This window comes from Coregonus lavaretus (genome assembly GCF_964263955.1).
Source record: "Coregonus lavaretus genome assembly, contig: HAP1_SCAFFOLD_4773, whole genome shotgun sequence".
NCBI classification, from domain to species: Eukaryota; Metazoa; Chordata; class Actinopteri; order Salmoniformes; family Salmonidae; genus Coregonus; species Coregonus lavaretus.
Window position 1 is genome coordinate 1 of NW_028165126.1, and position 16914 is coordinate 16914.

General features: G+C 43.5%; 1 protein-coding gene across 1 annotated transcript in view; it reads right to left on the minus strand.

Annotated features, from left to right (window-relative positions):
• Nucleotides 1–1422: 1422 nt before the first annotated feature.
• LOC311116248 (receptor tyrosine-protein kinase erbB-4-like) overlaps nucleotides 1423–16914 on the minus strand; it is a gene marked incomplete at both ends in the record, with an annotated part of 43574 nt that continues 28082 nt past the window's right edge. The window contains one exon of the mRNA XM_084191357.1: nucleotides 1423–1513. Within this exon, the coding sequence (XP_084047483.1) occupies nucleotides 1423–1513 (91 nt within the window). The remainder of the gene's footprint in view (nucleotides 1514–16914) is intronic.

Below are 16914 nucleotides of genomic sequence, written 5' to 3' on the forward strand. Positions count from 1 at the left end.
AGGTGAAGATTTGGTATGGTAAATGACCAATTGCGACTATACAGTATATACATAGTTGGATATCTATGGTGTTGTTCTGATGAGGTCACAAAGGAACAATGACATTATAACCATTCTTAGATGACTGACTGCCTGTACACAAGCTACTGGTAAATCACTAGCTCCTGAGGAAAGTGCTACATTGTTAACAAACCTCAAAATATGGTACAGTAGTGATGTAGTGTAGAGTAGATGTCAGAGGTGTTCCCCAGGGCTCCATGCTTGGCCCACTGCTCTTCCCTATTCACCTCTCTCAACTGAGTTTCAGGCATGAATATACAATATAGACAGCGCTCTATTTCATTATGTGGTTCTACACCTAGGGTTATTCTGTAAAATGAGCGCCTTTTGCATCCTTTGATATTTTAAGTAGAAATTGTTCACCAATATTGTGTTTTAAAAGCCTGTTATATTAAATGAAGTGCCTTTTACTATAGACCACATGGAGAATGCAATAAATCTGAATAAATAATAAAGACTTGCTAAAGTGCCCAAACCCTCTGTAACTTCTAGGAAGATTTTAACACACTTAAATCCTAACATTTCTCCAAGCTTTCACCATCATTGTAAAGCCCTAGTTGTTTTGTTGCTATGAAGATGATTATTTATTTAATGTGATTAGCCCTCAATATATGTCTGTCCCTCAAGGTCAACCCTGTTATGTGAACTGAACTCTTGTTTTAATATGGTGAAACTATTCCTTTTAAAATATTGTTTTTCAAAAGAAACATGGAACATCTAATAATCAAATCATAGTGTAAATGCAGATGAGCTGGTTCTACTTTTTTTGGCCATTTTCCAGTGTTTTGTGGTGGAAAACTGAGCAGGTCGAGCATAACGTCAATCCTGATAGACAGGTTAGACATTTTTGAACAATTCAATTTTTTAAGCTTGCATTCAACTTCCTGTTGCACACAACAAGCTTCCATTCCCCCTGTCTCAAGGGAATTTATATCTGATTTAAGATTAAATCATCAACCCTGTTACGGTCAACCCTGTTTCTTTATTTGGCACTTAATAAGTACTTAATATAGTCATTTTTATTTAATATCTTCAGATGGGAAAACATGTTTTTATGAAATTGAATATGACAGAATGTTTATGACAGAATTATAAAATAAGGTGAAATCAAACGTTTTTTAGAGGCCAAGTTACACTTCTCAAAAGGCACCAAATTGATGGAAAGACCCCCTACCTGTAGAGTGCTCTCCCTTCTATGATTGCCAGATTGGAGAACACACTCAGGTCTATAATGTAGTAATGTACTGTAATAATGTAGTGTAGTAATGTAGAGTAGTAATGTAGTGTAGTAATGTAGTGCCATAATGTACTGCAATAATGTAGCGTAGTAATGTACTGTAGTTATGTCATGTAGGTTCTTACCTGTACAGTGCTCTCCCTCCAATGGTTGCCAGATTGGAGAAGACACTCAGGTCTGTCATGTTCTCTGGCCACGACTGAATGTTCAGGAAACCTACAGGGACACAACCAATCACATAGCATTTCTACAGGGACACAGCCAATTACATCACTGCTAATATCTGTGATATATTACCAGATACACAGCAATTCCTAACACACACAGGAACACAAAGGTAACATGAGACTTTCATGAATGTAACATAGTGAGCCACACATGAAGCTAGTGGGCTAGGTATTGTGACACCTATTTATTGCCTTTATTTAACAAGGCATGTTCTTGAAAACACATTATCTTTATTTACAATAAAGACCTTCACAATACCTCACAGTCATTAGTGAAACATGTCAGGTATACATGACCAAGAAGATATCTGATATACAAATATTTTTGCATTTCCTATATCTGCCTCTGGGCGTTAAATCATTTAGCAGGTTGAATGAATAGCTGAGTGGATGACCAAGGATCATTTAGAACATTTAATAATGGATGAAAATAAATTAAATATTTAGCGTTGAGGGGAGCAATCCCGTTCTAGCCAGTTGAGGACAAAAATAATGGACAAATGAGGAAGAGAGGAGAGGAGAGGGGCTGAAAAGTTATACAAAGACCAAGGATAACACAAAACACACAAATGACTTTAACATTCAAAACTCTACACGGCCGCATATTTCCAAGGATACATTTCATAATAGTTCCATAACTGATATTTTGATTGGCTTTAAACAAATTAATTACCTTGGAAAGGGATATGAGAGGAAGAGCGTTGTCTAACTTATTAAATGTATGTGGCCATATCAGCATGTGTTCGTATCCCTGATGAATGCATCTCCCAGTCTGATGATGTGAGATGAGTTTCTAAAATAACCTTGTTTATAACTTGAGAAAGATCACCTTCAAGTCTGCCTTTATCATTCTACAGGCATATCTCCTGTTTCTCTCCTGTTCCTCTCCTGGGTGAGCTAGTGGCTACATCTGAAATGGCACACTATTCACTGTATAGTGCAGTACTTTTGATCTCTGGCTCTCTGTATGGCCTTATCACATGTAAAATATATGAATTAATCAAATAATATGATTTAAAAATAAAAAATAGACTGACAAAGCTGTAAAACATTGTCCTGAATATAAACTATCAACTTAGTTAACACCATTGGTGTTTAATATGAGGGTTTCAGCATGGAATATCCTTTATTTATTTTACTATGTCACTATGTCTTTGTTGTAAATGTGTTGGTGCCATACTGGTGGCAGTTGTGAAAAAAGTCAATAGTTGGAAGAGTTTCAGAGTTAATTGAAAATAATGTAATTGTTGATTAGATGTTTTCTTCATTAATTAGGCTATTTTCTCTTGAACCATATGGTCTATCCACTAGAAACTTATGGACATAACCCACCCTGGCCATGACCCCACTCTCTGAGGGTGTCTCAGGGGGAGTTGGGATATGCAAAAAAAACATTTCAAATTCACACATGAGTATAATACACACTTGTAAATGTATGAAATAGGACAAATATAACCACCCTCCTAATTATTATTATTATAAAAATTCTAATCCATTTTTATTTGTCACATGTTCGTAAACACGAGGTATAGACTAAGAGTGAAATGATTACTCACGGGTCTTTTTCCAACAATGCAAAGTTAAAGTTAAAGATGAAAATAAGTAATAATATATAAATAGTGACATGAGGAATAAATACACAGTAAATAACGAATAACAATAACGACTAAAAATAACATGGCTATATACAGGGAGTACCAGTACTGAGTCCATGTTCAGGGGTACGAGGTAATTGAGGTAGCTAAATGTACAGTGAGGGAAAATAGTATTTGATCCCCTTCTGATTTTGTATGTTTGCCCACTGACAAAGACATGATCAGTCTATAGTTTTAATGGTAGGTTTATTTGAACAGTGAGAGACAGAATAACAACAACAAAATCTAGAAAAATGCATGTCAAAAATGTTATAAATTGATTTGCATTTTAATGAGGGAAATCAGTATTTGACCCCTCTGCAAAACATGACTTAGTACTTGGTGGAAAAACCCTTGTTGGCAATCACAGAGGTCAGACGTTTCTTGTAGTTGGCCACCAGGTTTGCACACATCTCAGGAGGGATTTTGTTCCACTCCTCTTTGCAGATCTTCTCCAAGTCATTAAGGTTTCAAGGCTGACGTTTGGCAACTCAAACCTTCAGCTCCCTCCACAGATTGTATATGGGATTAAGGTCTGGAGACTTGCTAGGCCACTCCAGGACCTTAATGTGCTTCTTCTTGAGCCACTCCTTTGTTGAATTGGCTGTGTGTTTTGGGTCATTGTCATGCTGGAATACCCATCCACGACCCATTTTCAATGCCCTGGCTGAGGGAAGGAGGTTCTCACCCAAGATTTGACGGTACATGGCCCCATCCATCGTCCCTTTGATGCGGTGAAGTTGTCCTGTCCCCTTAGCAGAAAAACACCCCCAAAGCATAATGTTTCCACCTCCATGTTTGACGGTGGGGATGGTGTTCTTGGGGTCATAGGCAGCATTCCTCCTCCTCCAAACACGGTGAGTTGAGTTGATGCCAAAGAGCTCGATTTTGGTCTCATCTGACCACAACACTTTCACCCAGTTCTCCTCTGAATCATTCAGATGTTCATTGGCAAACTTCAGACGGCCCTGTATATGTGCTTTCTTGAGCAGGGGGACCTTGCGGGCGCTGCAGGATTTCAGTCCTTCACGGCGTAGTGTGTTACCAATTGATTTCTTGGTGACTATGGTCCCAGCTGCCTTGAGATCATTGACAAGATCCTCCCGTGTAGTTCTGGGCTGATTTCTCACCGTTCTCATGATCATTGCAACTCCACGAGGTGAGATCTTGCATGGAGCCTCAGGCCGAGGGAGATTGACAGTTCTTTTGTGTTTCTTCCATTTGCGAATAATCGCACCAACTGTTGTCACCTTCTCACCAAGCTGCTTGGCGATGGTCTTGTAGCCCATTCCAGCCTTGTGTAGGTCTACAATCTTGTCCCTGACATCCTTGGAGAGCTCTTTGGTCTTGGCCATGGTGGAGAGTTTGGAATCTGATTGATTGATTGTTTCTGTGGACAGGTGTCTTTTATACAGGTAACAAACTGAGATTAGGAGCATTCCCTTTAAGAGTGTGCTCCTAATCTCAGCTCGTTACATGTATAAAAGACACCTGTGAGCCAGAAATCTTTCTGATTGAGAGGGGGTCAAATACTCATTTCCCTCATTAAAATGCAAATCAATTTATAACATTTTTGACATGCGTTTTTCTGGATTTTTTTGTTGTTATTCTGTCTCTCACTGTTCAAATAAACCTACCATTAAAATTATAGACTGATCATTTCTTTGTCAGTGGGCAAACGTACAAAATCAGCAGGGGATCAAATACTTTTTTCCCTCAATGTACATATGTACATAGAAGAACAGCGCCGGAGAAGATGGCTGCCGTTTTACAGCCCTCTAACCAATTGTACTATTATGTGTGTTTTTCCGCGTTATTTGTAATTTATTTTGTATATAATGTTTCTGCCATCGTCTCTTATAACCAAAAAGAGCTTCTGGATAGCAGGACAGCGATTACTCACCTCGTATTGGACGAAGATTTTTTCTTCAACGAGGCGGCCGGGAAGGATATCATACAGACACCCGACAAGGCCCAAATCCCCGTCATTCGCATGAGGAAGAGACGGAGATATCGTGGACGTAGGTCGGGGTGCCTTGTAAGGATCCGACAGCGAGCGAGTAAACTTCCGCTCCCATCAATCCTATGAGCCAATCTTCAATCATTGGAGAACAAATTGGATGACCTAAGATTACGGTTATCCTACCAACGGGACAATAAAAACTGTAATATCTTATGTTTCACCGAGTCGTGGCTGAACAACGACATAGATAACATACAGCTAGCGGGCTATACGCTACATCGGCAGGATAGAACGGCTGACTCCGGTAAGACAAGGGGTGGCGGTCTGTGTATATTTGTAAACAACAGCTGGTGCACAAAATCAAATACTAAGGAAGTCTCGAGGTTTTGCTTGCCTGAGGTAGAGTATCTTATGATAAGCTGTAGACCACACTATTTACCAAGAGAGTTTTCATCTATATTTTTCATAGCTGTCTATTTACCACCACAAACCAATGCTGGCATTAAGATTGCACTGAATGAGCTGTATAAGGCCATAAATCAACAGGAAAACGCTCATCCAGATGCAGCGCTCCTAGTGGCCGTGGACTTTAATGCAGGGAAACTTAAATCCGTTCTACCTAATTTCTACCAGCATGTTAAATGTGGTAGAGGAACAGAGGAAAAAAAAAAACTCTAGACCACCTTTACTCCACACACAGAGACGCATACAAAGCTCTCCCTCGCCCTCCATTTGGCAAATCTGACCATAACTCTATCCTCCTGATTCCTGCTTATAAGCAAAAACTAAAGCAGGAAGCACCAGTGACTCGGTCAATAGAAAAGTGGTCAGATGACGCAGAAGCTAAAGTACAGGACTGTTTTGCTAGCACAGACTGGAACATGTTCCGGGATTCTTCAGATAGCATTGAGGAGTACACCACATCAGTCACTGGCTTCATCAATAGGTGCATCGATGATGTCGTCCCCACAGTGACCGTACGTACATACCCCAACCAGATGCCATGGATTACAGGAAACATCCACACTGAGCTAAAGGGTAGAGCTGCTGCTTTCAAGGAGCGGGACTCTAACCCAGACGCTTATAAGAAATCCCGCTATGCCCTCCGACGAACCATCAAACAGGCAAAGAGTCAATACAGGACTAAGATTGAATCGTACTACACTGGCTCTGACGCTCGTCGGATGTGGCAGGGCTTGAAAACTATTACAGACTACAAAGGGAAGCACAGCCGCGAGCTGCCCAGTGACACAAGCCTACCAGACGAGCTAAACCACTTCTATGCTTGCTTCGAGGCAAGCAACACTGAAGCATGCATGAGAGCACCAGCTGTTCCGGATGACTATGTGATCACGCTCTCCGTAGCCGATGTGAGTAAGACTTTTAAGCAGGTCAACATTCACAAGGCCGCAGGGCCAGACGGATTACCAGGACGTGTACTCCAAGCATGTGCTGACCAACTGGCAAGTGTCTTCACTGACATTTTCAACATGTCCCTGACTGAGTCTGTAATACCAACATGTTTCAAGCAGACCACCATAGTCCCCGTGCCCAAGGACTCTAAGATAACCTGCCTAAATGACTACCGAAGTGCTTTAAAAGGCTGGTCATGGCTCACATCAACAGCATTATCCCAGAAACCCTAGACCCACTCCAATTTGCATACCGCACCAACAGATCCACAGATGATGCAATCTCTATTGCACTCCACACTGCCCTTTCCCACCTGGACAAGAGGAACACCTACGTGAGAATGCTATTCATTGACTACAGCTCAGCATTCAACACCATAGTGACCTCAAAGCTCATCACTAAGCTAAGGATCCTGGGACTAAACACCTCCCTCTGCAACTGGATCCTGGACTTCCTGACGGGCCGCCCCCAGGTGGTAAAGGTAGGTAACAACACATGGGGGCCCCTCAGGGATGCGTGCTCAGTCCCATCCTGTACTCCCTGTTCACCCATGACTGCATGGCCAGGCACGACTCCAACACCATCATTAAGTTTGCCTGACGACACAACAGTGGTAGGCCTGATCACCGACAACGATGAGACAGCCTATAGGGAGGAGGTCAGAGACCTGGCCGTGTGGTGCCAGAACAACAACCTCTCCCTCAACGTGACCAAGACAAAGGAGATGATTGTGGACTACAGGAAAAAAAAGAGGACTGAGCACGCCCCCATTCTCATCGACGGGGCTGTAGTGGAACAGGTTGAGAGCTTCAAGTTCCTATACCAGGCGGTGTCAGAGGAAGGCCCTCAAAATTGTCAAAGACTCCAGCCACCCTAGTCATAGACTGTTCTCTCTGCTACCGCACGGCAAGCGGTACCGGAGTGCCAAGTCTAGGTCCAAAAGACTTCTCAACAGCTTCTACCCCCAAGCCATAAGACTCCTGAACAGCTAATCATGGCTACCCGGACTATTTGCACTGCCCCCCACCCCATTATTTTACGCTGCTGCTACTCTGTTAATTATTTATGCATAGTCACTTTAACTCTACCCACATGTACATATTACTTCAACTACCTCAACTAGCCGGTGCCCCCGCACATTGACTCTGCACCGGTACCCCCCTGTATATATAGCCTACCTACTGTTATTTTATTTTACTTCTGCTCAATTTTTTCTAAACACTTTGTTTTGTTGTTGTTTTATTTTAACTTTTTTGTTAAAAATAAATGCAATGTTGGTTAAGGGCTGTAAGTAAGCATTTCACTGTAATGTCTGCACCTGTTGTATTCGGCGCATGTGGCCAATAAAATTTGATTTGATTTGATTTTATTTGATTTATACAGTGCCTTCAGAAAGTATTCACACCCCTTAACTTTTTACACATTTTGTTGTGTTACAGCCTGAATTTAAAATGGATTAATTTGAGATTTTGTGTCACTGGCCTAAACACAATACACATAATGTTAAAGTGGAATTATGTTTATTATTTTTTATTTTATTTTTTTAAACAAATTAATTAAAAATGGAAAGCTGAAATTTACATTTTAGTAGACACTCTTATCCAGAGCGACTTACAGTTAGTGATTGCATACATTTTCATACTGGCCCCCAGTGGGAAACGAACCCACAACCCTGGCGTTGCAAGCGCCATGCTCTACCAACTGAGCTACAGGAGACTAAGTCAATAAGTATTTAACCCCTTTGTTATGGCAAGCCTAAATAAATTCAGTAATAAGAATGTGCTTAACAAGTCACATAATAAGTTGCATGGACTCACTCCGTGTGCAATAATAGTGTTTAATATGATTTTTTGAATGACTACCTCATTTGTGTAGCCCACACACAATTATCTGTAAGGTCGAGCAGTGAATTTCAAACACAGATTCAACCCCAAACACCAGGCAGGTTTTCCAATGCTTTGCAAAGAATGGAACCTATTGGTATATGGGTAAAAAAAAACATTGAATATCCCTTCGAGCATGGTGAAGTTATTAATTACTTTATTATTAATGGTGTATCAATACACCCAGTCACTACAAAGATACATGCGTCCTTCCTAACTCAGTTGCCGGAGAGGAAGGAAACCGCTCAGGGATTTCACAATGAGGCCATTGGTGACATTAAAACAGTTACAGAGTTTCATGGCTGTGATAGAAGAAAACTGAGAATGGATTAACAACATTGTAGTTACTCCACAATACTAACCTAAATGACAGAGTGAAAAGAAGGAAGCCTGTACAGAATACAATATTTCAAAAACATGCATCCTGTTTGCAATAGGGCACTAAAGTAAAACTGTAACAAATGTGGCAAAGAAATTAACTTTAAGTCCTGAATACAAAGCGTTATGTTTGGGGCAAATCAGGAAGCACTAGGGAGGTTTTTAGGATAAAAAGAAACGGAATAGAGCTAAGCACAGGCAAAATCCTAGAGGAAAACCTGGTTCAGTCTGTTTCCAACAGACACTGGGAGACAAATTCACCTTTCAGCAGGACAATAACCTAAAACACAAGGCCAAATATACACTGGAGATGCTTCCCAAGACGACATTGAATGTTCCTGAGTGGCCTAGTTACAGTTTTGACTTAAATCGGTTTTAAAATCTATGGCAAGACTTGAAAATGGCTGTCTAGCAATGATCAACAACTAACTTGACAGAACTTGAAGAATTTTTAAATATTGCACAATCCAGGTGTGCAAAGCTCTTAGAAGACTTACCCAGAAAGACTCACAGCTGTAATCGCTGCCAAAGGTGCTTCTACCATGTATTGACTCAGGGGTGTGAATATTTATGTAAATGAGATATTTCTGTCTTTTATTTTCAACACATTTGCAAACATTTCTAAAAACATGTTTTCACTATGTCATTATGGGGTATTGTGTGTAGATGGGTGAGCTTTTTATTTATTTAATCCTATTAGAAGTCAGGATGTAACACAACAAAATGTGGAATAAGTCAAGGGGTATGAATCTTTTCTGAAGGCACTGTAGGTAGGGGTAAACTGACTAGGCAACAGTATATTAATAGACAGTAGCAGCAGTGTATGTGGTGAGTGTGAAAGTGTGTATGTGTGTGTGAGTTTGTGTTGGCGTGTGTGTGTGAGTGAGTGTATGTGTGGTGTCAGTATGCATGTGTGCTCGTGTTATGTGTGTGTGGGCATAATGTAGTGTGTGTGTACAGTATGTGTGTGTTGGGGTGCAAGTATGTGTGAGTGTGTGAGTAGAGTCCAGTGTGTGTGCATAGAGCCAGTGCAGGAAAGTTAGTTCAAAAAAGTGTATGTGTGTGTTGGGGTGTGTCAGTGTGTGTTGGGGTGTCAGTGTGAGTGTGTGGGTAGAGTCCAGTGTGTATGCATAGAGTCAGTGCAAGAGATCCAGGGCAAAATGCAGGTAGTCCGGGTAGCCATTTGATTAGCTATTTAGCATTCTTGTTTAACAGTCTTATGGCTTGGGGGTAGCTGTTCAGGGTCTTGTTGGTTCCAGACTTGGTGCACTGTTATCGCTTGCCATGCGGTAGCAGAGAGAACAGTCTATGGCTTCGGTGGCTGGAGTCTTTGACAATTATTTTGGGCCTTCCTCATGCAATAAAATGCAAATGAATTACTTAAAAATCATACAATGTGATTTTCTGGATTTTTGTTTTAGATTCCGTCTCTCACAGTTGAAATGTACCTATGATAAAATTTACAGACCTCTACATGCTTTGTAAGTAGGAAAACCTGCAAAATCGGCAGTGTATCAAATATTTGTTCTCCCCACTGTATATCAGATATATATTCAGATTTTAAACACTAGTGTTTACTTTCCGATCGTCCTGTTTAGAGTGCATTTAGTCATTCGAAATTGATGTGACTTTTATTCAGATCAGTGTTAGGAATGTCTTTCACCTTACCTACATTTCAGCACAATTGAACAGGACATTTGTTTCAATAAATATTTTCAATCTACAGGTAGTGGTGTTGTTGTCACTCGACTGTGATGAGTGACAATTTTCAGTTAACTCTCTCAGAGTGAAAAGACATGGGAGGGGCCACATTCTCATATTTCCCAGCATGCTTTGTTGCAGTTAGATTTTTTTGAATGTGTTTTTTTAATATCTATGTTTCCTGATTGATTGATTAATTGATCTTATGCTATACAAAGATAAATAACAAAAACATTTTAAACTAATCAAATCTGTAAGGGGTTGGATTTATTGCATTCGTTACTGAGATTGTTGTTCCAGTTTAGATGGTTTAGGTGGTCTTGTTTGTCTAGTCCTTCACCATAGTAATCATTCTGAGTGCAGGTTGTAGATGATAAAATATTTCAATTGTTGGATATCCTCCCTCTGGCTAGATTCCAATAGGAATTACTAATCACTTCACAAACTAGTGCATTGTGACTTGCAGGTCTGATGTGGCCCATGAGCCAGGATTTCAAGACTACAATGTCAAGGATAACTAGGCCCTAACTAAAGGCCTTATGCATTTACATTTACTTTTAATTGAAACACATTCACTTAGGCAGTCACTTGGTGAAGGCTTCAAGAATATAAATTATTGAACGCAACAACCATGTCTCTATCACTAACCAAAACAGTCATGGGTGGGTATCTCTCACATTCACTTGAAAGGCATGCTGAGAAATATGCAAATACAGCTTTACACCCTATAGTGTTAAAACAACACCCCCAGTGGTTAGTGTTTAAACCTAAATGCCTTGTGCTGAATAAACATGTTCATGTGTTTAAAAAGTGTCACAGTGAATAAACATGTTCTGGTGTTTACAATCTAAACACTGTGACACATTTTCATTGAAATTCTAAATGCCTTGACAAGTTTAAAAAGTGTTACAGAAAAGTGTTTAGTTATGTGTTCAGATCGTAAACACTTGGTTTTACAGTGTATAAGATGAACCTGAATCAAACGTAAATGAATGAATGCATCACAACCTGCTTTCCATGCCATTAGCATTCATGGACGCAACCTCCAATAAAAATGATAAATATAAATATACTATTTGAGACATAAACAAATCACTATACAGAGACTTATAAAATCAATTGAATATTGTATTGTATAAGATGAGTGTTAGTTATGGATGAAGGGCACATTCAGTGACATAGAGGGAAACATGTCCTCTGCTGTCATAGTAGCTGAACTCTTTGTCAAAGCAACAACAGAAGCAGCAGTGTGAACTGAAGTTCAGGGCCTTTAACTGATAGGGTTGCATCCCAATGACAACCTATTCCCTTTATGGTGCATTACTTTTGACAACTATTTCCTCCTCTTCCTCTTCCTCTTCCTCCTCTTCCTCCTCCTCCTCATCTCTACACCTCTATGATGGTCGCTCTCTCGCTCTCTCTCTCTCTCTCTTTCTCACTCACTCTCTCTCTCTCTCGCTCTCTCTCTCTCTCTCTCTCTCTCTCTCTCTCTCTCTTTACACCTCTCCTTAAGAGGCATCCGTTAAAAGGCATCTGTTAGTTTTTTTCTGAGAAGAGAGATGGAGAGAGAGGAGAGGTGGAGGGCGCTTCATCGCTTCATTTTGCTAATGGTGCTAACGAGGGCCTGATGAGTAGCTTCATGCCTCCCTGTGCTAACAGCATTAGGCTAAAAGCGGCATTAGCCATTAATCAATAGGTAAGACAGGGTACAACAGGCCCCAATGGGCTCCTGCATCCTGCTTGACTGTAGTCTAGAGGGAGTTCAGGTCTCTCTTTATGTGTTGTCCTCCTTATTCTAGCTCCTCAGTTTATTATCCTCTCTTTCTAATTCTTCTCCCTCTCCACACTCGTCTCTTTCTCATCTCTTGTCACGTTCGTTCATAGATGGGACGGACCAAGGCGCAGCGTGATATGCATACATGTTTATTTAAACTTAATAAACACTCTACAAAACAATAAACAAAACGTGACGTCGGAAGGCTAACACTAACAAGCCACACTAACCGAACACAAACAAAAACCCACAACACAGGCAGGAAAACTGGCTGCCTAAGTATGATCCCCAATCAGAGACAACGAGCGACAGCTGCCTCTGATTGGGAACCACACCCGGCCAAACATAGAAATACAAACATAGATTATTCACACTCTGACCAAACTAGCTAGAGTTATATAGGCTAGGGCGTGACAGTACCCCCCCCAAAGGTGCGGACTCCGGCCGCACAAACTTGACTGAATAGGGGAGGGTCCGGGTGGGCTTCCAGCCTCGGTGGCGGCTCTGGCTCCGGAGTGGAGCCGCTGACCGGAGCTGGATCAGGCACCGGTGGAGCGGACTGCTCTGGCTCCAGCGTGGAGCCGCTGACCGGAGCTGGATCAGGCACCGGTGGAGCGGACTGCTCTGGCTCCGGAGTGGAGCCGCTGACCGGTGCCGAACCAGGCACTGGTGGAACGGGCACGGGCCGTGCCGGACTGGCGACGCGCCCAACTGGCTTGGTGCGACGAGCAGGAACAGGCCGGGCCGGACTGGCGACGCGCACCACTGGCTTGGTGCGAGGAGCAGGAACAGACCGGGCCGGACTGGCGACGCGCACCACTGGCTTGGTGCGAGGAGCAGGAACAGGTCGGGCCAGACTGGTGACGCGCACAATTGGCTTGGTGCGAGGAGCAGGAACAGGCCGGGCCGGACTGGGAACACGCACCACTGGCTTGGTGCGGGGAGCAGGGACAGGCCGGGCCAGACTGGGAACACGCACCACTGGCTTGGTGCGGGGAGCAGGGACAGGCCGGGCCAGACTGGGAACACGCACCACTGGCTTGGTGCGGGGAGCAGGAACAGGCCGGGCCAGACTGGGAACACGCACCACTGGCTTGGTGCGGAGAGCAGGTACGGGGCGTACCGGACTGAGAACCGGCGCTGGAGGTCTATGACTGTCTTCGGCCTTTACACTCCGCGCCCCGTCCTCCTCCAGTGAGGACTCCTCCTTGAGCCCCCACGAGTGCAGTGGTCGAAGGCTCCTCTCTGTCGCTCCCCGACCACCCTTTTAGCCCCCCAATTTTTTTTTATTGGGGCTGTCTCTCCACCCTCATACCTTTCAGGGCCTCCATCTGCCTTGCCAGATCCTCTCTTATTTCCCGCCAGGTCCATCCATGGTAAGGGTAGGTAACAACACATCTGCCACACTGATCCTCAACACGGGGGCCCCTCAGGGGTGCGTGCTCAGTCCCCTCCTGTACTCTCTGTTCACCCATGACTGCATGGCCAGGCACGACTCCAACACCATCATTAAGTTTGCCGACGACACAACAGTGGTAGGCCTGATCACCGACAACGATGAGACAGCCTATAGGGAGGAGGTCAGAGACCTGGCCGTGTGGTGCCAGAACAACAACCTCTCCCTCAACGTGACAAAGACAAAGGAGATGATTGTGGACTACAGGAACAAAAAGAGGACTGAGCATGCCCCCATTCTCATCGACGGGGCTGTAGTGGAACAGGTTGAGAGCTTCAAGTTCCTTGGTGTCCACATCACCAACGAACTATCATGGTCCAAACACACCAAGACAGTCATGAAGAGGGCACGACAAAGCCTATTCCCCCTCAGGAGACTGAAAAGATTTGGCATGGGTCCTCAGATCCTCCAAAAATTCTACAGCTGCACCATCGAGAGCATCCTGACTGGTTGCATCACCGCCTGGTATGGCAACTGCTTGGCCTCCGACCGCAAGGCACTACAGAGGGTATTGCGTATGGCCCAGCTTCCTGCCATCCAGGATCTCTATACCAGGCGGTGTCAGAGGAAGGCCCTCAAAATTGTCAAAGACTCCAGCCACCCTAGTCATAGACTGTTCTCTCTGCTACCGCACGGCAAGCGGTACCGGAGTGCCAAGTCTAGGTCCAAAAGACTTCTCAACAGCTTCTACCCCCAAGCCATAAGTCTCCTGAACAGCTAATCATGGCTACCCGGACTATTTGCACTGCCCCCCCACCCCATCCTTTTTACGCTGCTGCTACTCTGTTAATTATTTATGCATAGTCACTTTAACTCTACCCACATGTACATATTACCTCAACTACCTCAACTAGCCGGTGCCCCCGCACATTGACTCTGCAACGGTACCCCCCTGTATATATAGCCTCCCTACTGTTATTTTATTTTACTTCTGCTCTTTTTTTTCTCAACACTTTTTTTGTTGTTGTTTTATTTTTACTTTTTTTGTAAAAAATATATGCACTGTTGGTTAAGGGCTGTAAGTAAGCATTTCACTGTGATGTCTGCACCTGTTGTATTCGGTGCATGTGACCAATAAAATTTGATTTGATTTGATTTGATCCTCTCTGCTCCTCCTGGGCACGCTGCTTGGTCCATTGGTGGTGGGTTTTTCTGTCACGCGACGTGTATGCGGTCAGCGATGTCAAAACAATAAACGAAACGTGACGTCGGAAGGCTAACACTAACAAGCCACACTAACCGAACACAAACAAAAACCCACAACACAGGCAGGAAAACTGGCTGCCTAAGTATGATCCCCAATCAGAGACAACGAGCGACAGCTGCCTCTGATTGGGAACCACACCCGGCCACCCTGACCAAACTAGCTAGAGTTATATAGGCCAGGGCGTGACATCTCTCTCTTTCTGTCATTCTTCTCTCTATCTCCCCCCGACCCCCTCTCTCTCTGTCTCTCTCTCTCTGGGCTGTGGGCAGCCTGCTGAAAGGATAGAGTCAGGAGCAGGCTAGAAGCAGGCAAGAGCCGCTAGAGTAGAGTAGAGTAGAGTGTTGATTTAGGTTCACTGAGAGCCACAATACTGGCGCATCCATGCGAAAAGCAAATTACCCAGTATTGCCTCACAGAGAGGAGGGCCACAGGCAACAGTCCAAAGGTTAAGAGATTGAAAACGTTGATGATTACAGTCAAATCCATGCACTGGGAACCTCACTTATGCTTCAGTGGATGGCCCACTGACTGTACTCTATGGATAGGCCTGCACTGACCTCTTGGAAGTAGAAAAGAACAAGGGCTGTGTTTTGGAAGAATACTTCGCAGGAAAAGAGATGTAGGGTGAGATGGTTGCCTCCTAGACTGACTGTCCATCTGAGAGCTATAGCATTCAGAGACGTGTTTGTGTGTGCGTGTGTGTGTGTGCATGCATGCCTGTCTGTGTGTGTGTGTGTCTGTGTGCATCAATGCCTGTGTGTGTGTGTGTGTGTGTGTGTGTGTGTGTCTGTGTGCATCAATGCCTGTGTGTGTGTGTGTGTCTGTGTGTGTGTGTGTCTGTGTACATCGATGCCTGTGTGTGTGTGTGTCTGTGTGTGTGTGTATGTATGTGTGTGTGTGTGTGTGACGGGGTTGATGGCTTGGTGGAGGAGTCACAACACTGACAGCTCTTAGAGGTGACAGGTGACACGGGGTGTCATGCATGCATGGCCACGGGGCTACAGAGCAGAGGCAGCTCCTGTCTCACTGGTTGCATCCCAAATGGCAGTCTATTCCCTATATAGTGCACTACTTTATAAAAGTTTGGGAGGCACACACTGGCTGTACCAGCTCACCTCCTGTCACAGGAATGAAGGGATGAGGGTGTGGGTGATAGTGTAGCAGATGAAAAGAGGGTTGGATCAGTCTGGTCACAAGAAAGAGACGTCGATTTCGGACGTTTGAAAAGGTCCTGAGGACGTCGATATATGCCTTCGTCGGGCGCTTACCAAAAACAAACGAACAAAACAATGGCACAGCACTGGAACTCATGAAGCTCAGAGCCAGAGCACACTGCTTAGACCACTGACCATGTCAGTTCACAATTATCTAGCAAGCAGGGAGCGTACTTGATGATACTTAGTGGAAACAGCTCATTGTTTTAAATTATTTTTGTTTTAAGCCTTCCCCAAACCATAGCCCTAACCTTAACCACTCACAATGAATAGCTAAACTTAACCTTTTGAGTTGTTTCTGTTTTAACCCTGTAACCACGCGTAATTAACGGGTCAAAAATCGAAGTTCATCAAATTACGGCAAATTCAGAAGTGAAACTATGAGATCAGGCTGAGGAGGATAGGGGAAAGGGGAAGGGGGATTCACTCTACATGGATTTTTACACACACATACACTCACACACTCACACACGCATGCACACACACACACGTAGAGCTGTGAAACTGTGAAACTTTGAAACTGGGAGTTCTAGGTCCCCATGGGAGAGGGAAGAGATGGAGGAGATAGGAAGACCCTCATCTAATATTCATCATACTCATTCAGCCTGTCTGTCTTTGGTCTACAGTCTCTGGTGGGCACCAGCAAACACACACAAGCCCCCTCTGTACTGAGTGAAAGTGCAAGAGAAGAGACACAATGCAAAACCAAATGGGAAAACCAAATGATAAAGAATAATTTAAAGATGCTTGGATAGGGGCTGACCAGT